Raw genomic sequence first — 27605 nt, forward strand, 5'->3', positions numbered from 1 at the left:
TGGCAAAAAATCCATCGTCAATAATTAAAATGACAAAAAACAAGGGGTAAAAGTCGGAACAGAGGATATCGGAAGAATCGCAAAAGTCTTACCTATATAGCGAGGATCGTTTCGTTCTTCAGTTCCTATCCCGCGGACCTGACGTTAAGTACATCTCGTAAAAATTCCAGTGGAACAGCGTCATTTTGCCGAGGGGTTGTTGGTGAACGCGATTGGTGGGCTGTTCCTCGGTAGGGAACGCCCACAGCGGTAGGCCCCGCCCATTTTAGGTGCTTTGATCTTCGCCGCCTCCCTCCTACATCGACTTGAGGTGGAAATACTGGCCGAGAACCTTCGAATCATTCGGAGTCCACTGGCTTTGAGCGCTGCACGATCGCACGAGGGCCAGGTGCCGCGTTCAAGTGAAGTTTCCGTAGTCATTTATGTAATTTTTTTAATGAATGTTTCAAAGAATTTGTTACGTGGACAAGTTGATCGCTTTTCGATAAGATGAAACACAGTAGTTGATCGGTTGCAGTGATCGATAGATTAAAAAGTCGACGAGATCCTGAGTGCCGCAAGGAACTTTCGATTCGACGAACCCGGTTCGAACCAAGACAGTTGAGTGATATCAAATGGTGAAAAAGTTTCAGTGTCGTCAGATCTAAATAAAAAAAACTATTACCGTGAACATTTTCAAACTAATCGTATGTTGACTCGGTGGATATAAATGTTTCATTCGGTGTGGAGTTCAGTTCGTACTGCAAGAACAGAATCGATGATGATTTGATTCCTTCGTTTTCAAACAGGAGAAGAGAAACAAAACAAAAACAGTGTGAATTTAATCAATGGTGAACAGTGCATCGTTCTTCATGTGAAAGGTTACATCACATACAGAAAGTGGATGGCATGTTCGATCAGTTTTTTGAACGGCTGATTCAACCGCGACTGGCTGGTAATAAGAAAAGAAAACTCCAAAAAATTTGGAGGATCAGAAAATGTGTAGTACTGAAATGACGGAGACGTGCACCATGTCACCGTCGACTATAACTTCGAGTAACGCAGCTACTGTTACCGGTAGAAAATCGAGTTGTCTCAGCTCTCCTCCGTCCCACCGAAGGAGTCCTTCGCCCAAAAGTCCGCCCCGCAGGGTCGAGGTCGTCCAGGAAGACGAAGATGAGATATCCGTAGGATGTCCGAGTCCTCTTCCTCTCGTTGTGGTAACTCCAAACGAAGATGAGGAAAGGTACAGTCCATCGAGAGAGGATTACAGCGAAAGATTGAGTCCTAGAAGTTACCAAGAAGAGATGGAAGATGACGAGCGATACTCCAGAGATGTTGACTACCGGATGTCCGGTTCGGCAAGGTTATCCGAAGGTCGCGTCCAGTTGGATAGGGACGTTACGACCTTCAGAGAGGACGACAGAATAGTCGCACCGACGACGGGAGGACCTGACGACTACTTCAAACCTCTGAAAAAACTGAAAATGGTACAAATACAGCAATCCGACGAGGAGGATGAACGAGAGAGGGATGCCAGTGAACGCGGCGTGAAATCATTCAGTATTTTGGACATCCTGTCGCACAGACCAAAGGCGAAAATTGTCAGACCTTGGGACACCGTTGAGTCGAATCATTCGCACCTTAATCATCACCATCACCATCATCATCACCATCATTCGAGACCTAGAGATCTTTCACTGGTTGGAATGTCGCTGGCTTCTATGTCCGGGTCGATGAGTGAACCGCCACTTAGCAGTTCTTCTTCCTCCGGAAGAAGTTCGGTATCGGATTCCGGAAGTCCCGATCCTCTGACGCACCATCATCACGCTCTCCATCACGGTATGCATCCCGGACTCCACCACCACATGCAGCAATTCAAGAGGAAAATGCCGCAACAGCACAACTCACAGGGGGGTCAAAACAGCAAAAGAAGTCCCGGCCAAGGAAGTCCGTTGGACGCGCTGTTTCAGATGACCAGTAAAACATTCGACGCGGGAGAACACAGTCAAGGTGATTTAGAATTTTTCGTATTTTCTCATCTCATCCGATCGCGTTTCAATGGATATAATTGATGGTGGCACGTGGAGGAAATTAGAAAAATAAAGGAAAAAATAACAGCGTAAGACGAACAAAGAAACAACCCTTGTTTACTCGTTTTTATTTTTGTTTTTCTAATTTCCTGGAAGAAATCGTTGACATCGCGAGGGTATTGGATGGCTACCTAAGTAAATAGAAGTTTTAGCTGCCGCAATCTATATCTATAGCTTGCAACCGGCAAGGAAATAATATTTTCCACAAAATGAATGAGAGACGTCGTAAAACAATTTGCTTTCAAAGGTCCCCCCTATAATAAACAATGGGCGATCACGAGGAACCTTTATCTGCTTCTCAGTTGGATATCGGTACCCTACACGTACCTACTTTATCCTAACGCACCCACCAACCCCCCCACCCCATAAAACTTTATTTTTATACAGTGATCGTTATGGGATTTTAGTAATTTTAATCCTGGTTTTAACTAATTTAATTTTCCGCTCGGTGATTTTCGTTAGCCAGATTATAACTACGCGCGTTATAGTAGGCTAAAATTCATTGTCAAACTGCAATGACTATTGCAGAAAACTGGATATACAATTTTACTGCTCGCTCGAAAAATTCACGACCCTCGAACACCGTCCCCCTCCAACGGGCAATAGGATTAGGAAAATACGAGTATACGAGCATCGAAATAATACCCCGTGAATACCTCGCGTAGTCCGGTGGTATAATTTAAAAATGCAAGTATGGGAATTTTCAGCGCGTTATATCGCCCAAAGGTAAAAATTTGGCGCTTCTGCGGGAGCCTTCTCAAATTTATTTCCCGTAGCTTCTTTCTCCCCTGCTCTCTATTCATTCATTTTCTCATCCCGATGTTTGCTCTTCGAAGTGGCGTTTACACGATCGCCGACTGGAATCGCCACCGGCGACTCGCCATACGTTCCAACGGTACAAGTCAAAGAAACTCGACTCCCGCCGAATACGAATTCACTGAAAATGAGACGCGTGGTGCGGTGTACCGTAGGTTGGGGAAAACCTTATGACGCGTTGTGCTGCAGTCTCCGTATTCGTGTTCGCATGAAAGAAATATGAATCTTCCATTGTTACTTAGCGGTACTGCTGTTACTCCTGATGCCGCATGTACCCGTCGGAAGTTAACATTGCCATTGCGTGTGCCTCCTGTACCGCCGCTTCTGCTGCAAACCGACTTACCGTAATACCTGCTACGTTCACTTACACCCAACTACAAACGCGTGTATGCAAATTAAACGACATATGTCGATAATAACGAATCGCCCTCAGCTACGTACGAGAACGTTTGTGAAAAGACGTACGTCCTTCTGATACGCAGTATCCGAAAACGGTTTGTGAAACTGAAACTCGTTCGTTGTTGAAAGAAAAAAGAAAACAAAAAAGAAAAAAAAATATGTATCAAAGGGTGTTTTAATTCGTGAACTTGGTAGGCCTGAAATTAGGGGTTCACCGGATCGACTCGTCATTTTCTCTGATTCGGAGTTGATTGTATTCCGTATAGGTACGATTCGTTGGCGCAACTCCCGCATGCACGCGAAACAAGGATAAGCAGAAGGAGAAGATGGATTGAATGGTTGTCTGACATAAATTACAAAAATTACATCAAACCATGGCGGGTAGGATGTTATATTATTGGATACGTGTATATCCCATCGGCGGTATCGCTCCCGTCTTATCCTGTGGGATGTAATACGCGTGTATGCATGTGTATGTATTTCATATCCAAAGTCGGTTCCGCGCGCTTATAGGCATGCAGGATTCAAATTAGATTATGGTATAGCCGCAACTGTACCTCCTCTGTATCAGAGGCCAGCACGGTAGCCTCACGTCTCTGCAATTTACTTCTGATTATTACGCTCTCTATACTTACAAGAACTGCATTCTTATCGTATAACCAAAGTACACGTATACAACTATCTTCTTCTTCCACTGTCTCCTCTTTGTATGTATGTATACGAGTACATCATCCCGATCCGGCGCAAAAGTATGTGCCGATATACATATGTATGTATATACACGCAGCCTTGCACCGGTTGCAAAGTCGCGGTTTAGTCGATTCAAGAATCTCTTTACCATCTAGGTAAAAAAAAAAATGAAGGAGAACCCCAATCGATTTAACTTTTTATCGATCATTTCTTGTATCCAGTTACCTGGAAAATTACCTGAGAAATTATCATTCTATGACAATACTTTTCTCTCGATAGAAAAGGTGAAATAAATTGTTCGAAATGTGCTGAGGTTAAATTATTTTCCCATCGCACCTCGCCGTTCGGCTCTAATACGTCGGATCTATAATATGAACAAACCAGCCACAATCGTTTTTTTTTTTTTCTCCTTACCCTTAGCCGCGGAATACACGTAAACGTAGAAATTCTTATCCGTTTCGTAACTTACGCCAAGTTATACACCTCCGACTGAATATTACACCCTGTCACTTCGTATTCTTTGTTCTTCTAACTAGTTAACCCGCATGATAACCAGTTATGCGCGAATCAATATAATGGCCGGCGGAATAATACGCGGCCTATTTTTATACCAGCCAAGTATACCGGCCGCTTACGATTCCGCCTCTCCGCGCGCGGAGCGAACGCGACGCCGCGAACGAAATCGTCGCGAATGTCGAGGTGAGGAGCAGAAGAAGAAGAAAAAAAAAAATAATAACATATACATCTCAAGAGAGATCGGAAGAATGTCGCGGCAGCTCCCGGCTGCAGTGCTTAACGTGACCTTACCAAAGACAAATGCCGAGCGCTTTTTCTTAATCCCTTTGAGTAGCTGAAGCGGAGGGCCTCGATCCCTGGGGCGGAGGGACGCGCTTATGTTCCTAAATGTTGTGACAGTTTACCGCCCAAACAAAACACCAACTTGATCCTCCCTTAAGGTTTTTACTCCCTCTCTCTCTCTCTCTCTCTCTCTCTCTTTCTCTCTCTCCATTTTTAGTTTTATTTTTACGACCGTCACCCGCTGCTTCTCTTTTTTCACCGCGTTTTTCAAGCAAGTGCAGCGCAATACGTGTTCGTCTATCTCGTTGTATGGGTAATTGTGCAGCGTTTTGCGGAGGGCTACAAATCTCGCAACGCGCCATGTGTTGTCTCTCGGAATTATACAAGGGTCAAATTTCTGGCCCACCATCGACGCGGAAAATTTTACACGCTGTCCACTCCCTGTTCGTTCCATTTTCCAATTTCTCTTTCGTTTCGTTATTCATTCATTTCCTTTATTTCTCCGAAGAAAAATCGCCGGTGACAAATATCGCACGGATGTTTCGTACGTGTGTATAAATACATCGATATACATCGGGCCACACGCATAGCTTTTGTAATCGTGATAACGGGATTCGATATAATTGACGTTAAATTGACGATCGATTCGCCATAGAGCCTCGTGCATGGAAAATCTCTTGTCACTTTTGTATCGATGATTATCTGAGAATGGCGACGACATTGATTTTCTCCTTTTTCATCCATCCTTTTTTCTCCATATACAACCATCCGCGGCATTATCTGCATAAAGTAACGCTCCAGGTTTGAATTGTCACTGAAAAACAGATAAGCGCGTGATACGCTGTAAAACGCGGTGTAACCGAATCGATTTATATTAATTACTTACGATCGCCTGTTTATGGATGTTATTATTGATATTTAAAGATCGATTTCTTTTTTCTTTGTTTTTTTTTTTCTCTCGCCTTCACCTCTCCACTGTCATAAACGCACGACTATACAGGCATGCGATATTATAGGTATTATACGGAGACGCTTGAATGCAGCCGTGAATAAAATAAAATGTAGCAACCGCAAGGCAGAGGCAAACTTGTACGTGTGTGTGTGAGTGTGTGTGTGCGACGTTTACACTCCAACACTACGACGATGTTTTCTCACTATATTATTCCTTGCATACTCCATAACTTATGCATAACTTAAAACTCGACACCGACCGCAGGGAGTAGGACGTATGGAAAAGATGAGCATCTGTCTGTCCGCCGTTCGTATTACGGACTTTGATATCTTCGGGGCGTGATGCTAACTAAATGTATGCACATAAAACGCATAAAACAAGGACATTGGTAGCGACACGCGTAACCTCGCGGCTCTCAATCTTGAACCCCGCTCAATTTCAGCATGCTCGACGACTCGCGTGCGCTAAAATTTGCATCGCGTAACCTCGCGGCTCTTAATCTTGAACCCCGCTCAATTTTAGCATGCTCGACGACTCGCGTGCGCTAAAATTTGCATCGCGTAACCTCGCGGCTCTTAATCTTGAACCCCGCTCAATTTCAGCATGCTCGACGACCCGCGTGCGCTAAAATTTACATCTCGTAACCTCGCGGCTCTTAATCTTGAACCCCGCTCAATTTCAGCATGCTCGACGACCCGCGTGCGCTAAAATTTGCATCGAAACACCCGCAGAATCAATGCGAGAGGATCGAACGAATCTTCGACCGGGTAATTAGGCAATGAATTATCCAGGATCGTCGATAATTACGTCTGTACAGCTCGGACTTTTCATCGTCGAAATAACGGGGGACGTGATGGAGAAAATAATCTCGTCTGAATTTATTTCTATTTGTCGTCAAGGGGTTTCGTTCCCATGATCCCTTTTGGATGGGGTAGATCCTAGGTGTTGAACATTCGCCGACCGCGCATAGAAATAAATAGGTTTTAGTCAATCGTCACGTGTCCCTGTACATATAAAGGGATGATACGGTGCTGCCTTCGGGGGTCTCCGAATCCTCCGTATGGAAGAGGAAAGGTACGTGGCGAGAGAAGGAGAGAGCTATCCGGCGAGCGTTGCCGAAGGGATGAAGAGAGGGAATGATTGGACGGGCTGCGAGATAAAGTGAGACGAATTACTCGCATAAATCTCAGACCCGGGGTCCAATATAAATCCACACGACACGGCGTGCAGCAGCTCAGACATAAATACGACTTAGTGCCCACGATTTGCAACTAATTGAGAATTATTTCATGCAATAGGTAACCCGCACCTATACACGAGCACCGCGTGTACGTGCGCCTACCTAGTCTACTCGAGATCGTTTTTACAATTATTTTTACGCCGAGCTTATGGAAAATCAATCTCGTGTGCAGCGCGGTGTGGTTCATTTCATCGTTTATTGCGGGATTTAGATCCTATGCAAAATCTCGACGAGTGCGAGAAAAATAAATTGAAAAAAAGAAAAAAAAAAACTCAATCAAACGACGAGAAAAAAAACTACACCGCTAACGAATCGGCCGGATTATGATGTAAAGATTGAGAGAAAAGAGGGCCAACAAAAAATCGAAGAGAAAAAAACAGAGGAAGGATCACGTCGAGCATGTTCTACTGCGGGTCCTCGTATACGCGTATAGGTATATATATACGGAGAGGAAGTCACACCTCGACAAAACGAGATCGCATATCGCATCGCATCGTGCGGTTTTATAATTTAAACATAGCACATGAGTACCCGATGTGTTCGAGGAGGCGGGATGAAATATTTTACACACACACACACATACGTACATTTATTTGGTTTTTCTTTTGAACATTTTTCTTTCCGTTCTTTTTCTGGGGTTTTTATTTTATTTTATCTCTTTCATTTCGGATTTAAAATTTTACCACCTTTCTTTCAAGCGAGCAATTAGCACCGCCATAAACTCCGAAGCTAGATGACTATCCCTTTCGAATTTGCATGAGAATAAACAAGAGAAGAATGATAAAATAAAATAAATAATCGAATAAAAAGTATCAAAAGAGAGGGAGAGAAAAAAAAAAACAAATATACGGGAGAAACTCGAAAACAGCTGGAAGAATGATCTTTTATGTACGCGATGTATAAAATACCTCGAATCTTCGAAAACGAACAATTTCTACGACCGAACGCTCGCGACTGCATTTTGTTGACTAGATTATTTATTTGAGGTTTTTTTTTTCTGTTGTTTTTTTTCACTCAATTCCGTTATTTCTACTCTTGTTACAATTTGACTGCCCCGCAGAACCCCGTGGGTTTATATAACATCGTCTGAAATTTCTACTGCCGTTCCTGCAGTTACCAAGAGGCCAAAGTATAGCGCTCAAAACGGAAGTTTAAAATTCGAACGAAACAATGGCAATAGCGGCAAGAGAACGAAACACTAAAGGTTTATGGCTCTATATTCTACAGCCCCGCGCGTACGTCTCTCGCCGTTTCCTCTTCCATATGCCAACTCTTTTTCTTTTTTTTTTTCACTTATTTTTCTTACCTTCTTCCCTCCGTCTCCCTCCCTCCCTCTTTCCCTGGGTATCTATACCCTCGCTTTCTTTCCCTCTGCGGTGGTGCACCCAGGTATATAAAAATACATATATACGTGTATATATTCGTACGTATTTTCTACTTTAGGCCTCGGTGCAGTCGGCCCGGCCGGTCGGTCGGTCGGTCGGTCGGTCGGTCTGTCGGTTACAGGTCTTTCGGACCGCTACTGTGTGTCCGAAAAGAGAAAAAAAAAGGACTCATTTAGAGAGGCTACAATGCACTCCGCAGGAATAATCGTGTACGTATACCTCGTGTGTATATACGTACCTCGTATACGTACACATAGTTATATGTGATAAATTACCGAACGGGCGTGCATACGTAATTACGTTGAACGATCTCCGCGAGCTATACGGAACGTACGTGTAAACTGCATAAGTCCCAGCGGTCAGTTCACCAGCGGGCACGATATGGTAATGGAAGCATAGCATTTTATATCGCTCGAAATGATATTCTCGAGGAAAATTGGAATAAAACTACGTCCGTATCGAGGCATCTCGGCGTACGGAAAATGGGGTAACAAAAACCTGGATAAAGAAAGAGATGGAAAATGGGATCAGGGGAATCCGAACGTATACGTCATGTGTTATTACATGATTATAAGTATACAGATGATGCCAATTAGCGCGTAAATACGATTGCATATAATAAATGCGACGTGTGGTACGTCTCAGGTGCGCGTACCTGTGAATTATACGAACGCTAATTGAACGAGCGTTGAGGTAATTGTAAAAAATTTTTATGTCATGGGATTCGCCGTGAAACGAAGAAATTCGAGGAACGAAAAGAAGAAGGAAAAGAAAAAAAGATATGTGTTTTAAATGAAAAAAAATTTCGAAAGAATGGGAAAAGAAATAATTGTACGGATGAAATATAGTCGGTTCTGTATAGAAAGCCAGGAACTCGTACGTTACGTGAACAATAATAATATCGAAGAACGGGATCTTTATTTTGTAAAATTCAACGTCAGATGTGTCCCGAAATTTATAGTAAATAGAATACGGAAATTATTAGGGTGTACCAACCAACACGAACATCATTTATCCCATTATCTCTGTCCCTATCGATCGTTCAGCATTTGCACAGAACATAACGATCTGTAAACATCCTTGATTACCTCTCGGGAGTGACATTTATACGTTTGGAACGGCGCTGATGTACGACGTATAGCTGGAACAGAATAGAGACGTATATTACGCACGTACCGTACGTGCATTCTACATACATATGTATCTACTATGTACAGTTTAGATGGTGGATCGAAGATAACGCGTATTTCTTCGTGTACGTATACGTGTGCGTACGTGCGTCTAAATAATTCTTAACTCTGTCGTCTTATTATTCCGTAGAAGAGCGTAGCGCACGAAGTAAGGGTAATATTCATCGATGCGTTAATTAAAAATTCAGAATATAACCACCACCCCCGCTCCACCACCCCCGCTACGATCCGTGGACAATAATAATTGAACCTAGTCACCTAGTGTATGACACAAAGGTCGGTAATTAGTGAATATTAGTGACAAATGATAAAAGTAGCCATCGAGACGCCTCGCCAGTTTGAAATAGACGTTTCAATGTTTTATAATCCCTCAGGATGATATACCATATATTCAGCCGCGTTTCACACACGTGCGTGTATATCATACCCGTGCGCACACTACGACTACCAACACCGGCTCCGTTCAACTCTCTGACACATATCGGAACCGACCCACGAGAATGACGGTTATAGCCTCTAATCGATTCCATAGTCATTAGCACGTCGAATCGTTCTTGTATGCGATGTACGGTATATACAACGTCACACCTACACGCGCAGGTCCCCGCGGTAGACCTCGACGTCGAACGCACGCGTGTCGCGCTAAGGCAAAAGTTTGCGTTTCATTTCATGCACAATCGAACAAACTCTATGTACGCTGACGGGATTCCATGGCGAACGACGATATCTCATCATCGATGACCGGAGGATGATGATTTCGTTTTTTTTTAATTATTTTCGTCGTATTCCGAGATGCGTGTACGTGATTCGGGACCGAATCCATTCGGATCTGTTGTATACGTACATATAAGGCGATTTTTCTTCCAGAGAACCAAATTATCCGTACATGTATATACCCGCACGTAGGTGAGGTAGTTGACCAAAATTAGTGTATGTATATATATGTATATTATCTACTATACAAATTTGGTTCGCGCGCGTAAAAACTATGAGAATCTATTAATCACGAGGTTAACACGAAGCCGACAAAGGGACCGGAGTATACATACTTAAAATATTTCTTTCGCTTTATATAGTACAGTTTCAGTTTGTACTTGTATAACGGCAGCTGTGGTTATAATACCCATCGTCGCGATACACGCGTGAACGTTAACGTGCGTGTGCACCTACGTTTATACGGAACACACGAGCAGGTATACAGATATATATTATCCATCCTTTTTTTTACCCCGAGCTTCTTCACCGCTTCGTAACCGTGTATACACCAACGAATAGTTATGGTGGTGTAGTATGCATTGGATATGGCTGCACAGACGGAGCGCGCGTTATGCACGCCCGTCGTTTCTAGTAGCTTTATTATCTCGGTTTCGGACCCTAGATTTTGGGCATTGCACGCAGCTCTATACGCGGGAGCCGCTCCGGTAGCGGCACCGGAGAGCGCTACGGCTGCCGCGTACCCCGGTGTGTTTCGGTAGCGGCCGAAAAACATATCATACCCCTCTAGTGTGTATAATGTAACTTTCGAACGTGATCGCGATCGCCGCGATCGTCTCCTTCGATGAACAACCTCGCGTTACACCCCGACCTGGATATACCTAAGTATACGCAAGGAGGTATATACCCCGCACTCTACGAGCCGCGTTACTCGGGTGCGCATATGTATATATATGTCTTACAGAGATAAATTTACGAATGTGTGCGACGGTATATACATATCTAATTTTTAATTAAACCGGGACGTTATTAGACGCGTCCGGTATATCGGAGGGGCGAGGAGTGTACGGTCGTATATACGCGCGCATACGTATATATGAATAGGGAAGACCACGAATTAGCTGCTCATCGCTCCGTGCGCGGACGCGACGTGGGTAATAAGGCGGCTGATATCCCGGCCCTAAAATCGTCCTTGTATGCACGAGAAGGGCGTTCGGTGGTTTAGAGAAAAATGTTGCGGGAAGGTACACGCATAGCTAATAAGTACGTACACACATACGCTCTATGTACAAGATTTTTATCGTACGAAAGCAGGATAGAATATCTAAAAAAAAAAGGTCGCGTATAAGAAGCGTTACGTGTGTTCCTTTTTTTCTTTCAATCTTTGATGACCTTTCCAAAAAATCCTCAAAATGATTATTTCAGACTCAAATAGGGACAAAAAATGAAACGAAAAAACGAATTTCCGCAAGAGTCATCAACAGGGATCCTCTGTGTGTGTTTGTCGCGTCTGGGTTGTGTACGCGCGTACGTACACAGGGTACATAGAACGCGTGTAATACATATATATACGCGAAACGGGGGCTAGAGTGGGACTCGACGGGATCGACCATTTGTCACCAGGCAGCACCCCGGGATTCCTATTTTCCGCCCGATTTCCTGTGATAGCGAGAGCCAGGCCTCGGCTATTCCCCGCCTCCTATATACCTTTCGCTTCACGCCCTTTTCCCCTTGGCAAGCCGAAAGCTCAGCCGCGCTGCTACTACCCCCATCTATCCCCCCCCGCACCCCCTGCGCCACTTGGTTCGCCGTACCGAAAGCTCATTTTCACGTCAGCGCTTCTCAATGCTCGTTTGTTTCCGAACCCCAGAAGCCATTGTGCGGAGAAGCTCTCTCTCGCAAGACGTCTACATATATACGTTTGTGTGTAAGTTTTCGCGCGCACACATTCGCGGTAGAAGGATAGCGAAACTGCAAACTGAAACCCCCCCCCCGCGAAGATCGATATTATCCACAGCGATATACCCCGTAAACGTATATATATATATATATACATGTATACATACCCATTGAAAATAAATTAAAGCTATATAAATGAAACAGTCAACGTGTACTTAATTAATATTGAAGATAAAGTTCAATACACATTTCGTATGCAAATTATTATACCATAAATATAGCTGCGGTATATAGACAATAATTACAATATCTTCAGGTAGCCTGTGCAGTAGAGCTTACCATTTGAATATTGTATGTTTTTGCGAAGCTTTTATAGTGGGAAAATGCACTTCGTGCGGACACGTGTGTATTACAAATTTCTCCTTTTTTTTTTTTTTTTTTTTTCCTTACCCCCCCCCTCTTTCTTTTCTCTGTCCTCTGCCTCTTCGTTAGATACGACATGACGTGTATCGTATACGAAGGTGGGGCGTATCACTCGAATCGTGCTCGGAAGGAATATCGTCTTACCGTAGGAAAAAAAAAAAAAAAAAAAAAAAAAAAAAAAATGAAAAAGAAAAGCGAAAAATTACGACGATATTATAGCTATACGTGTGTACGTCGTTACACGGAGACTCGGCGAAATTCGGTGTATAATGAGGTGATCCGCGTGCATCCCAACGTATCGCTAAACATCCTTTCCTAAACTTTCGTGTACGTAGACTGCAGTGAACCCCATGAGTTCTGACTTTGTTCGCCCGCGTTTCCCGCACGCGCGTATTTAAGGGTGAAATTTGATCGTCGAATGCTTGTTCGATACCTCGTTATTATAATGCGACTAAAGCCGGAGCCTCGTTAACCTTATCTAACTCGGTATTATAATGTAGGATACCCCGTAATATGTGTGCGGGCTATAGTTTTATCGGGGTAATTTTCATACTCGGAAAATCTAATGCACGTTCCATACCTTTGTATTCACTGTTATACCACATCGGTCTCAGCTGCGAATTTTTCGATCTCTGAATTCTCTCTCTCCGATTCTCTCCCTCCCGAAAATCTTCGATTCGACGGTTTGATACGAAAATAAATTACCCTAACAATTTTCCCGAGTTTTTTTTTCTTGTTTTTTTTTTTTTTTCCTTCTTCTCTTAAACTCCGAATACCCCACAGTTTACTATCGTGTTTTATAGGGCGATGAAAATGAGTTGGGTGATCGGTGGGTTTCGGGAAAGGAAAAGATTAAGTGTGTTATCGGCATACCAAAGACTTTATTTACCGTGTAGTACGGAGCGTCGTATAGATCGAGGTACGCTCCGCGATCTCCAGGGAAGGAGAGGTACGAGGATATCCTGCGCGAGTGGTATATCGTAAATCGGCCCATTTACTTTATTGTATATAGATGGAATATCCTCCATTGTTGTTCTTCGCTTTGTAAAATATATGCTGTATACCTATAAGTTTTTTCGCGCACGCATTAAAATAACGAAAAGGACCTTCCATCTCCTTCTCGGCGCGGCGGGGAAAAGAGCAAAAAGGGACGGAAGGGCGGAGGGATGCCGAGGTCCGTTCGACGTCGCTACGTTATAAGCTATAATAGGTATAGGCGATAGGTCGCATTCGTTTTAACGCGTACGCGTCAAGTGCTACCCGCCGCGCCCTTATTTTCGCCATCCCTCTCCCACGTTGCGATTCCTCCTCTCCCGTTATCGCCTCTTCACTTCCAGATTCTGTCCCGCGTGTTTTCCGAGTCGCTCAGGGGGGGGGCGGACACGCCCGTGCGTAGAGTCGCTCGGGGCTCTCGCGTCCGCGGGGGGGTGTGCAGCAGTACGGTCCCGCGGCTCGCTAACGGTATTACGGGTCCCTACGCGCTCGGTAAAACGGAAAATTGCTAAATTCCCGGAGAATAATTAAACGGAGTCCTCCTCTTCGTCACGGGCGGCTCCTCCGCCGGCAACCCCTCGATTCCACCCCCCCTCGGCCGCTACTACTTACGTGTACGTGCACCACCTCTACTACAACAACGGCGCGTACGCGGCGTCCGTTTCCAACGTTCGCGGTATCCCTAAATCACAACGACGCGCGATCTCTTTCGCATCCTCGAAGCCAAGTTATGCAGCGCACGCGCTATATATAGGTATACATATAAGCGTCTACGCGCACCGGCTCTTCGCAGCATCCCCCGTCACGAATCGTTCGTTGTCGCAGGTTATACGATTAACCATCGTCATACGTGTATTTACAACACCCGCGACCCCTCGTACAGCTGTACCGATTTACACGCCTCTACAACGTATTCCGTCGATAGTTTTTTCTCGCTTTTTCTCCTACCGTATTTCATCCCCCTGATAACGCGGCTACGTTGCGTTTAATCGCCCATCAAATCTGTGTGTATAACAGATCTGCCGTCCAATAAGCTCGGAATTATAAACGTTCGAAACGTTTCTACCCTACCCTTGATTCGATTGTACGCCCAGGACGATCGCAGGGGGTCACCGTAAACTGCGGTAATATCGCTCGTACCGAAATTGCACGCCCATATTTGATCACCGAGCACTTTTGCTTCGGTACGGAAACAATACTCGTACCACTTGCGCATCTTTTCGTCCTCGGGTGCGAAACTATTGGAAGGAAGAGTGCGATTTTTTAATCCAGCGATAGGCAGCCATAGGCTACCAACGGTTAAAGGCACGTCTATGGGGAAAAATTATAATTGCCGAGAGGCTGGATGCAGAAATTCTATACGAGAGATGTGGATAAGGATCGCGCGTAATGAGTAAACGACAAATTTATTGAGATTCGAATCGCTCGCCGCTTCACCGCGTATCAACGTCGATCTCAAAATGGCGAACGATCCTCCCGCGGATCCATGCAGATTACAACCTTACGTATTCGCTTACAGATATACATGTACTTTGTGTGCATTCTTAAATGACCAATTACAATACATATACACGTACGTGCAGCATCGTAAATGTTATAATATTCGTCGGCCTTTCACTTTCACCCGAACTATGTGTGCACCGTGTATTATGTATACATATAATATATTTCAAGTCCGGACTCCTACACGAGGCTCGCCGTGTTAATATATCTAAATTAACTACTAAATTAGACATCAATGATGGCTGTCCAGTTGGCGCGATGGATACAACCAATGGGATATAATGGCGCGTGGTGTGTTATACCAGTCGCGGTGCACGCGGTTCCATACGTGACGGACACATGCGTGCGGCCGTAGAATTCAGAATGGAAAAAGAGAGCGAGCTGTACGCGCCATAAGAGACTGGAAATTACGATAGATAAGCTCTTCAAAAGAACCGGCAGCGTCGAGGGCACCGCTCCACGGTTCTACCTCACCTATTCGCCTAATGGCTGGAAACAGAACCCCTCGGAGAGAAAACCCTCAGCTATCAGCTCCTTCGAGGAGTGGAGGGAAACCTGCAGACTTTCTTTACCCCCGTTACCCCCGTTACCCCCTCCCCCCCTTACTTTCTTCTTTCACCCCACTATTTTCTTACCCACAAAATGGCGCTGGACTACCGCACTCGTATACCGTGCGTATGTACCTACATGCGTTTTTTACGACACGTAGGTACGTGTTGATATTAACAAAACGCGTGTCGCTATCGATATCGATATTTCTCGCGCCGTGATTCTCATTCGTCTCACATCGACGATGGGAAAAAGAATATGAGTAGCTAAGTAAATAAAATAGTTGCCGTCATCGTCATCGTCATCGTCGTCGTCGTCGTCGTCGTCGTCGCGGCAGATGTGGACACCTGACACACAGCGTGACCGATTGAGCTTTGTTTTCGCGGATACAATTTTATACACCGATATGTGCATGAGTTCGAACAAAAATTTCCACTAGATTAACTCACACCCTTGTACGGTATTGTATACGTAATAAAATTAGCAGGTGTACCAGCTTCTTTCCAGAAGGTTTCACACCGTCTGTTTTTACGATGCAATCGTATAATATATTTCACTACACGTTTCACGTAGATTATACACACACTGCAAGCTGGAACATCGCAACAGTCACACGTCGATAATGGACACCGTTGCGAATCGATGTTCGTCGCTTCTGGAGGGCGTACGTCGCAGTGTTACGTACCTAATATACGCGACGGGGAATTCGGTATCGTTGATCGTTTCGAGATATATATTTTATTTTTCATCTGTACGGATCGCTTTCGGTTTTCCCTCCTAATTTGCCCGTTTTCAATTTTTCGTACTTCGGGCGAATAAAATACCCGGGAGTCATTTTTTTCGTTTTTCACTCCCGCGGGTCGTACGGATAACTCGTGCGAATAATATGCGAAACGTACGTATACCGCACGGTCGTCACCGAGGTGCAACAAATCTCTCGGCGTATTCTCCTTTTCTGGGGTCGAATGAAGAGAGCTTTTGGAAAGTTTGCTTTAGTGTACGTTTATCTCCGAACCGCGGCAGAAACTACAGCAATTCTGGAGGTCAACTGCTATAGAGCTCTTATTCCGCCCGAGGCGTAAATAACCACGCGGAGCTTTTATTTCATCAAGCTCGCAAAGAATGTTAGTTGAATCGTTACAGTTGTACGGGTATACGTTACCACCCCACCCCCACCCCCTCTCCCCCCGCACGTGTGTACGTATACGTGTATAATTTTCAGCAGTTTCCAGTTTCTAGTCCGCAGCGCTCGAAAATTCGCTCTGCAGGGGCAACACTCGGGTCGCACGTTGCAATAATATATGCGACCTGCACGCTTTTATACGCTCCACCATTTTTCGTTTGTTTTCGTTAGTTTTAATTTAGTTTCACGTCCGACGCGCGAGCGAGTGTGTTTCGCACACGTCTGAAAGCTAGAACGATGCGGTGTTAATATGATATATTATTAGTGGTACGAACCTTCGAGCACGTTTGAGCTTTGGCGCAAAGCAACCGTAATATACTTATATATATATATATATATACCTATACGTTACAGCTGGTCATTTATACTTAACGGTCGCTCTTTACGCCGGGATTCCAAATCGATGACAGGACTCGCGGCGCGATGCGACGTCGACGTTTATTGTACCGTGTATACCTATACCGGCGGCCTATATAGTAAAAGTATTCGCGCTAAACGTTCTGACGAATATTATGTGAAATTGAATTTCATGGCGTAGAGCCAGCGTACCCAGGAAGTTCGCGTGTCTCATCGTGTCCCCGTACACGTCGCAGCGCGGGAGAAACGGAAAAATTTTTTTTTTTCCCCCGATATTCAAAGATATTTAACAATTTTTCACACCCCGTAATATATCGTTATCTCGTTCGCGAAATGCTCGGGCACTGTGTGAAATTCAGTTCATGCGTCGAGACACGCGGTAAGATATATATAGGTAGTGCGCCATTTTGAGATCAAAGAGATCTGGAGCATTTTTTAATTCCCAAGGGATCGAGGCGAACGTATATGCCACCTATTACGCGCCAAGTCGTACAGTAGAGAAGAAAAACAAGACAAAATGGATACGTAGTTGGTCGAGGAAAGAAGTAAAAAGGAGGTAGAAGAAAAAAGGACAAGACCGTTAGACCGATTAACGGATTCCATTTGCAATTATATCTATTTCGTAGCGAGCGTGAAGTAAGAATAACAAGGGTGATCGTTCGCGTATGAGCTGCCCGGCTCGACAGGTATAGAAAAATCGTTAACGATCCAATGAATGAAAATAAGAATCGGGGAAATCGGTAGCGACCGCCGGATCACGCGACGTACGCTATACCTCTCGCACTCATTGTCGCCGCGTCACAGCGCGGAAAAATAAACCAAATCAAATTGAATTTAAACTAATGCCTGTTGGTACAGCTGCCATTGTAAGGAAGCTTATATACCAAAAGCGAAAGAGGGGACCATGGGGTTGGATCGCCGGACTCACGATATTAAACATCGCCGCCTTCTCTTTTTGCTCTTTCCTTCGCGTTTCGACTGTTATTACGTAGGTATACACCGTTAAAACGGAGATGCGACTCGTGTTGTAAAAATGAACGTCACTCCACGTTACTTTTCGTGTGGATTTAATTAATCGTGAGTATTCTGCAAGGGGTACGATAGAAATTTTCACCGTTTAATATCGGTATCGTTTTTTATTTGTTTTTCTCATTTTCATCCGTTCTTTTTTTTTTTACCCTCATTTTCGTTATATTTGCGCCGGGTAAAATCTGTTTGCAGTTTGTCCGTTATTGAGCAACGAACGTATAACGCAATAAGTGTATACGCCGTCAATTTTTGCCTCACCTGCCCGCATTCGCAGATATATCTATTAACATCATTCGACGCGCTTTTGCTCACGATTTGATCAGGTTTGTACTTATAATTCTCGATACTTTCGCCCGAACGAAACATTTATTATATACATCCAGTGTATATATTATTATCGTATCATAGTCCGTTTGGAAAGTAATTTAGGACCTACAACGTACATTGAGTCTCGTGTTATAAAATCGTTTTATACATTTGTGCGCACACATATTGTTACGCGTACGGCATGAGATAGTTATTTAGCAAGAATTTAAGCATCTATTTATTAGATATACATACATATATATATATATATATATAGCGTATCCACGTGTAGCCGAGTACGTGTGTGTACCTATCGGGTTAATTATTAATACGGGAACCTCGAAGCGACAAGTATCAATTATGTCGTTTGTAACGTCAAGCAAACTCGGAGTAGTATATACGGTTCAAGTATATTAATACATATAAATATATATGCACGGGCATAATGTAGCGACGATAAATCACTGTATATATATATACGCGAATCCGGTATGTACAATTTCTCCATAAAATTAATATAATATCCGCCTGCGAAAAAAAATCGAATCAAATTCCCGCAATCCGTGTATAATTATTGCTCGTCGATCGGTCGGTCGCTTCGAATCTCCGCGCGAGTCGGTCCGAGAAATCGATGAACAGAGAGAGAGAGAGGGTGGTATCGGAACGATTTGACTTTCTCGACAACGTTTCCGAAATCTTCGTTCGCGTTCGGTCGCTAACCTTGTAATACCTTCGGGGTTGAATGTATAGTAAAACCGTGTTACGCTTACGTGTGAGCTACTTCGGAGTCGGAACGACGAACGATCCGAGAAAATGGAGATAATCGACAACAATCGAACAGGAAATTAAAAACCTGAGCGACGATCGCCTTTTTTCAACTACAAATTTTTTTTTTTTTTTTTTTTCTCCCTTTTTCCTCAGCTCTCGCCGACACAACTAACGCACTGCTGCGTCGATGGATGCTCGCTCACTTTTTCTCTTTTTGTTGTTGTTGTTTTTTTTTTTTTTTCTCATGCTACCTACTCATGCACCGGTCGAACCGAATTTCTTTATTCCTGCACGTTTACTTCTTTTCCACGGATCTTAACCGTTTGGTATGTATGTATACCGGAGAAGACGAGCCTTCGACTCTCCACACTTTTTAGTTTTTGGGGCATCGCGGAACGAGGCTTTTTGACAACATGATTATTTTGTCCAATTTTTTCTCAATCGACTATCCGGAGTCCGGAGAATTTCGAACGATCGGTTGTAATTCTTTTTTCTTTCTCTCTTACTTGAATTTTCATTACGCGTCGGAATCGTTGCGTAATAGGCGCCTGTAATTAGTCGACACTTAACGAAGTAATTAGCTACCCCGATACGCCGCGCGACGAAGAAGAAAGAAAGAAAGAAAAAAAAAAACAAAGAAAAATTAAACAAGTTCAGGACTCGGACCTCGTGCGTAGCGCACGTGAAACGTAAAACTGAATCTTACGTACGCGGTCTCAGCTGTCACCGTGCACTGTTTTAATTTTGGAACGTATATAACGAAGAGGTAAAAAAAAATTTTCCTTGATGAGAGACACGATTGCTCCGAGAACGCCGTGTAAATTAACTGCACCGCGAGTCGGAGTTATTCGTTACATACAGGCACGTGTATGTACGACATACATACATAGGTATATACATATTTACAAAATATATCTCGTCACGTAATGCCGAAACGCGTATATAATGTGAAATGTAAATTCTGACGTTCGGACGAGTCTATCGGCACATCGTTGCCGGTAATATAATCGAGAACCGTGAAACGGAAAATCGAGTTGAAAATTGAAAACTGAAGAAAAAAAAACGAGTGGGGGGGAGGGGAGGGGAAAAACACGCGAACGAAAAGAACAGAGATGACGAATAAGTGACAGGTGCTGGGAGCATTCAATCGAAAGTATCAATTTTCTGGGTCGACTGTTTCGTGTAATTAATACATCAGTGGGGCAGGCTGCAGTTTCGTTCGGCCTTTCTGGAACCCTCGATATGGTACAGATACCCCCCTCGCTATATATATATATACGTATACAGGGTCTTCGATTCCGAACCTGCGCAGCCCTTCAGATACACCATAATATGAACCCATCGAGCAATTCGATTCATCCTCCGGGCGCAAAGCCGGACCGCTCTCGCGGTGTACGTGTATACAGGTATATATATACTCCACGCTTCGCACACGTGTATACGTAAAATTTTTTATCGTACACACGTATACGCACACAGATTTTATATACCTGTATATATATGTGTATATATCTGTATCTATATTTATATAAAACCCCACCCTTGAGACACGCGGTCAAATTATTATAAGGTGAACACACCGCGCGACGCGCTCTATCATTTGCCCATGAGGCCGCCTTGCCCCTGGTTTTTCCTCCCCATCTTTCTCTTCCTCGTCTCATCCTCTTCCGTTTATCTGATTGTTTCCTACGAATGATTCGCGACGCGACGTATTTTCGGCAAATTTTCATCGGCGATCGAACGTGCGCGACTTACCTACCGTACGCATGTATTATACCTACCGTACTACGTACATGCGTACATATTGAAATAATTCGAGCGCATCGAATCGGAACCGATGGGTTTGAATATATTAGGAAATTGTGTGTGTTTATCATTGTTCCATATCGCAGTGACACGTGTGGTTTGTTTGTGTCCGTTCTAATGATAATGATTTCGTTATATACGCACGGCGTGGAGGAGGAAAAGAAACGTTACATATATATATATACGTGTCGTATATTGTTACAATGCGGGGGAGAAGGCGGCGGAGGAGGTGGAGACACAGGATGTGGGTTGAAAATTATTTCTACGTCTGTCATTAGCATCGTAACCCAACCACCTATCCCCTCGTACCTTTACCCTTTCTCCGCCCGACGACGATCCCTCTCCACCTCCGAAAGTTGATTTTTTTTTTTTTTACCTTCCCTTTTGTTACTCCCACCATTTTTTTTTCTTTCTCTACCACTCCTCCTCCGTAATCGCGATTTTTTAGCCACGGCACTTTTTTTTTTTTCTTCCAGTTATCTTCGGGGCTTAATTTTGATCATCGATCGTCTCGAAGTAAACGCGAAAGTTAATAATAACTGATTTCCCACGAACGGATCTTTTTTTCTCGCTCGTTATTACGGGAATGGAAAAATTGCTACCCGAACCCCCCTGCAGTTTTTCGGTGGAATTACATAAAAGACTTCTCTATATATACATGACATTTTGTTTTTTGCACGTTTTTCTTTAAATTTCTTACCGTTCTCCATCTCGTTACCGAAAACTCCCGGGCCGCCTTTCAGGACCAAGAGCGGTATCATGGACCGTTTGCGATGCCCCTGTGATCCTATTAGCCCCGATTTGCTTTCGGAGAGCGAAGATCTACAGAGCTATGCGTTATGGTCTCTCTGTTTTTGTCCCCCGCCTTATGTGTACGGCCTGGTGTTTCAGAAACAGCGCGGTGTTCCCTTGTGTCACTTTCAACGTCTATTTTCGACGCCCGGCGTCCTTTGCCTTCAACTTTGCTGCGGGGCAGCCTTGTGCGCGCGATGTGCGCGTATCTCTTTGCCCGCGTACAATTTTAAGGGGCAAAACCGCTGCTCCACGTGCCTGTAATTATTGTAATCATGAGAAAAACGCTTAAGCTCGTACACTGTACACTAGCTCGGCAAAGAGAACACGGGTGCAAACGTGTATTATCCTTTAAATAATGTACAAATTGTGTTTCGCTCGGTACGTGGAAAAGATTTTTTTTTTTTTTTCTCAACCGGAATGAGAACCGCCTTCACCTCTTTTTTCCTCCTCCATATTTTTCGATGTCGCTACGCTTCTTTTTGACGTTTTTGAGAAACTGACACCCAACTTTTCGGGCGCCTCGTGGGCTTCCTGGCCAATTTCCAGGAAGCTATCGCCTCCGGTACCCAATTCATGTACGAAGAAGATGAAGATCTGCGAGGAGGAGAAAAAGATGAAGAGAAGCAAGTCTCTTCCTCACCGCTCGATCCGTCCATATGCCCTTAATATATTCGAAAAATATACCGAGAAACCGGTGCAGCGAAAGATTTATGCGTATACGCGCGTTACCTTATATACCACAAAATTTGATCCCTTGGGAGAGAATCGTTTTCGTCAGTTTACACCACTCGTTGTACGAAAAAAAAAAATAAAAAAATAAAGAGAAACAAAAGATGAGAAAAATGAAAATACATGTTGTATCCACGGTGAAAGTTTAGCACCCTCGTGGAGAGAGAGAATATTATGCGAGTCTTCTAATTGCAGAAGTGACGACGACCTGACTAATGACGTTGAGACGACGTCCCGTCAGTCGTCGCGACGCTCGGTAGGCGCCTCGAGGGAGCACGATATCCTATATCCCATCCCCTCACTGGCTCTATTGCGGTCGAAGAATACGAAACGGAGGACGAGATTTCACGAGGTGCGGACGACTCGCTGCCGAGGCATATCCTGACCTCATAAAAGACAGATTAATACGTTTTCTCGCACTTATATATTAGGCACACACGTATACAACGTACATGTGCTCGAGAATAGGGAAAACTGCAGCTTGTCCGCTGTAATTTTGACAGATTTTTGGGGCGAAAGATTTTCTGAATAGTTCCGAGAATTTTGAAGGTTTGATTTTGCGGTTCCGACGTACACGACGCTGCGCTGCGGTGCGAGATTCGATGCGTCGCTTCTTCTTTTCGGTTACCGTATAAGCAGCTCGGCCGAAACCGCAGACAAATTTCGGGATCGTAAATTAGTTCGGCTGTGAAATATGTATTGGAATCCAAAAATAGAATTTTTCCTTTGGTTCTCCACATCAAAGGGCGTATAGTTGAAAACCTGAGGACAATTTTATAGTGTCCGCTAACTCAACTGACAGGTATTACGGAGAGAAACCAAAAAAGCTTGCAGGGACAGGATAACGACTCTGGTTTCGATTTCAATTCTACCAACGCGATACTACGGGACGACAATCGAATCACCGTGAAACGTGTCCTGCTTGCGGAAAATTCTGAGGATACGCTAGTTTATATTCAAATCGATCGATTCCGTGCACTCGCGATAGTTCCGCCGATTGTGAGTTAATTTTAATTTCGCTACATCTCATTGTCAGCTGCGGCCCTTCCGAAGACCACGAGGAGCGTCGCGTCGGAACATGTTAAATTGAATTTCGGACCACCCGGGCACGTATTAAAATGATAAAAATTAACATCGTTGCGTCCCGGTAGGTTAACACCTTTATTCGGTTGTTTTTGTTGTAATTATTGTTGTTGGCACGAGCGCCAGGTGGTACATTAGTTGTATAAAGGAGGTGACCCTAGTACGTATACGTATAACGCGACGACGGTGGTTGCGCCGCCGCTACCGCCGCAGGAAACCCTAATGAAGACAAATCTTACTCAAAATGGCGGCCAAATCTATTTCCTGTCTTGCTGCCGAATTAATTTGACAGACGTTTTTTGTCTTTGTCCCGTTGATAAGATCTGCGGCGGCGTGGCACGGTCGAGAGAAATTTTCATTGTAAATATTATCGGCGTATAGTATGTATATATACCTACACGTGTGGTCAAAATGGTAAAATTGGTATTGTTATGTACCCAGAAAATATGGAGGTGGTTCATGGTTGTTTCTTTTACCTATTATGTTAATAACACCGCGTCGGACGGTCGTTTTGTTTAATTGTTAATTCTACCGACATAAGTCGCCGCATAGTGACAGAAACGAATGAATACAGCCGCGGACACACGAACGAGACTGTGGTAAAAAAGGACAAAACCAACAAGAAAATAGGTAAAAACGAGAAGAAAGGGTTGAAACAAACGAGTGTTGCGTCGTTTTCTCTTGTACTGATTATGCGGTAGTTTTGACTCCACGTAATATCGTTAGGAACCTTTTTCCTCAATGCTATGCGTTTTTTACAAATCTCTTCATTAGACCGTTTGTTGAGGACCTCATAAATATTTCAATGAAAAATTCATCGCCGCTTACAGTGTTTCATTCGATTCGAACGATTCAATTTTTCAATTTTTTATACATCTATTTTCGCTGTAAAAAATGATCGGTCGAATTTTTCCCCACAAATCGAACGCAAAGAATCAATTGATGAAAATTATTGGCGCAGCGCGATCTATCCGCGCGCGTACGTATTGTACGGTATAGGTATATATAAAATAGTAGCGAGTATAATTCGAGTAGATGCCGTAAATCTTTTGAACCTCGGTCGGATATTTTCCCCTCGTCTAAACGTCTAAATAAGTGTTCCAATTTCAAAATTACCCACTAAACGATTTGTAGGCTGGCAGAAAATATATCGTTGACATGTGGCCAAAGACCCGAGAGCTTACGGTTGGGTTAGGTACCGGGGCCTGAGGGTAGGAAGAAGACAAATGACTGTCGACTCTTCGCTACGCTGCAGCGCTCTTGAAATTGCCCAGTCTTAGGCTCTCTGCTCTCACAAATTCTTTTTCCATTTCTATCTTTCCGCCTTTTTTCATTTCGTTTATTTTCTCCTATTTTTTCAAAGATGAATTCAATCTTCGGAATTTTATTACTCCGGCTCCTGCATCAGTTGACCGAAACGATCCGTCACGTGGAATTTTGTTTCTTTCTCGCAACTGTATCACGAATGTGAACATCGATTCGCTAATTCACTAATTTTTTATTTTTCAACGAAATCGAAAAAAAAGTAAAAAAAAAAAAAAACTAAAACGTTCTTGCGACATGAATGAGTAATCGCGTGTAGGGATAATTTGTGATTCGGTATTTGTGTACCGTATGCAATCCATCAGATTTGGTTTTTGCTATACAACCGTTTCAAATCGTGCGAGACACAAAATATTATACACTATGTACCTTGTACATATGTATATAATATGCTATTTACAGTTTGACCGTTAAATTCTGTTAACAAGAAACTGTTACCAAATAATCTATTAACGTTTTAAAGATCGTTTCAAGATCGTCGCGCCTTTTAGCCGCGCTTTGCTCGTTTCCGTTCTCCTCGAGCGGGCGTTGTCCGAGCGGAACCAAGATGGCGACTGCGAAGCAGAACTAGCTGGCTACAGCTACCGAACTGCATCGAAAGTAACGTCACCTAGTATTACCGGATGATTTCCTTCCCACACAGGTACAAATGCACCCACAGAAATCTTTTCCCATTTTACCAATTACCTGTTCCGGTAACATTCAATCATCCAGAAAATTCATCTCAAGCTGATCGTATGAAGCTATGTAGACCGTGCATATTTCATGTATCCACCCCTAAGGATCAATTCGGCGATGGTCGTTACATGTATATTTTGCATACGTGAGAGAGCAAAGGACTCGTAAGGTGAAAAAAAGGTTTGTAAGAAGGGAAGGAAAAAAGCACGAATGAAGAGAAAAAAAAAAATTAAAAAAAAAAAAAATTGTTTCAAGACAGCCGCAAGCCACAAATCAGATGCGCGCACACACATATCCGCGGAGAACGTCGAAAGAATTTCACCATAAAAGTCATATTACAAATTCGTTCCAGGCCTCTCAAGTTTTATGTATGTATATATCCCACATACATACTCACGTTGAGTGACCATCGCGTACGTAATTCTTAGGTACGAAACTTTGTATTTTTCATACTACCGTACCGATTTTAATCGGACTTGTTTTAAAACAAATGATTTATTTCAATATCGCCGAATGTCCCGAATTATCTTCCGCGTCGAGACGCGACGGTCTCCGAGATAAACGAGGATATAGTTAACAGCGAAAATAGTACGATATTATGAGGCAGACAAAGTAGTGCCGACATCACGTACATCAAAGGGCACCGCATCGGTCACACCTGCACAGGAGATGTACAGTCCGTTTGAAAAATTAGGCGTATTCTATATATACGTGCATCCCGAGTGCCCCGCAGCACTCGATTTGTTCGATGAATGAATATTATTATACGTCGGGGAGGGATGATAATTTTTTTTTTGATTTTTTCAATTTTTTTTTGTTTTATTTTTTTCTCCACGAGATAAATTCAGATTATTAGACGTATCAGGAAGCTGTTGAAGATTTTTTTTTACAGTAAGAGCAGAAAATCAGCGGCGCAGCGACCGTTTTGCCGGCGTCTATTAGAAGGTTGGTCTCGAGGTTGGTTACAGAATAACAAGAAGAAAGAAATAAAATAAAAATAAAATAACGAACCTTAGGGAAATGTATATATATACATACGTATATTGAAACGCTAAGAAACTAAGAAACTAAGAATACGAAACTTACAAACTCTCTGACGATTCTCTACGACCGGTCAGAGGCGCGGAGATATTAGTTTCTGCGGTCGACTCTCTCGCGAGAGACTTAATTCGTTTGATGCCAGCAGATTCACCGCCTTTCGCGTGTATTTCACAACTCTTGCCTCAGTACCACCTGCAGCATCATTGCATTTCTGCGTTGAAAAAAATCGGGAAATAAATATCGTTTTTATATTCATTTGTACCGAATTTTTTTTTTTTTTTTTCTTAAATCTCAAACATTTCACTGTGCAACCATTGTACGGGCGTAGCGTTAATGTAAATTTTGTTATTTCTTATCTGTTACAGAACAAGCGAATCATTTGAATTTGTTCAACAATCGTCAACAGCCAAAAAAGAAGCGGAAGTCACGCACGGCTTTTACGAACCAGCAGATATTCGAGCTGGAGAAAAGATTTTTATATCAAAAGTATCTGAGCCCGGCCGACAGGGACGAGATAGCGGCTCAACTCGGCCTAAGCAACGCCCAGGTAATCACTTGGTTCCAAAATAGAAGAGCGAAATTAAAGAGGGACATGGAAGAATTGAAAAAGGACGTACAAACCGTCAATCCACTTCTAGTAGCCCAACACCATAAAACTTTTTTAGAAAATGTACAGGATTTGGGTATACTTAAAAAAAGGCCTCTGCCCAATTCTATGGACGAGAAATCTTAGAAATTATTCTTATCGTCATCATCGTCATCGTCGTCGACGTTATTCTTGTCGTTGTTACCGCTATTGTCATTATCCACTTGGAATATGCGATCATACTTTTTTCAACGTTCACACGAACGTAGATATATATCGAATGAAATGTCCATCGTAT

At 43.4% G+C, this 27605-nt stretch overlaps 1 protein-coding gene across 1 annotated transcript; it reads left to right on the forward strand.

Annotated features, from left to right (window-relative positions):
• Positions 1-249: 249 nt before the first annotated feature.
• LOC105689088 (lateral signaling target protein 2 homolog) lies at positions 250-27605 on the forward strand. Its single transcript, XM_012405846.3, has 2 exons — positions 250-1992; positions 27087-27605. The coding sequence occupies exons 1-2, from the start codon at positions 978-980 to the stop codon at positions 27452-27454; spliced, it is 1383 nt and encodes a 460-aa protein (XP_012261269.2). The 5' UTR covers positions 250-977; the 3' UTR covers positions 27455-27605.

Source organism: Athalia rosae, chromosome 2 (genome assembly GCF_917208135.1).
Source record: "Athalia rosae chromosome 2, iyAthRosa1.1, whole genome shotgun sequence".
Classification (NCBI taxonomy): domain Eukaryota; kingdom Metazoa; phylum Arthropoda; class Insecta; order Hymenoptera; family Athaliidae; genus Athalia; species Athalia rosae.

What these genes read in the sequence shown, in the direction of transcription:
- LOC105689088 (XM_012405846.3), top strand. Translation starts at nt 978, where the DNA reads ATGTGTAGTACTGAAATGACGGAGACGTGCACCATGTCACCGTCGACT. An exon ending in CGCGGGAGAACACAGTCAAG is followed by an intron (nt 1,993 to 27,086) that starts GTGATTTAGAAT and finishes TATCTGTTACAG; the next exon opens with AACAAGCGAATCATTTGAAT.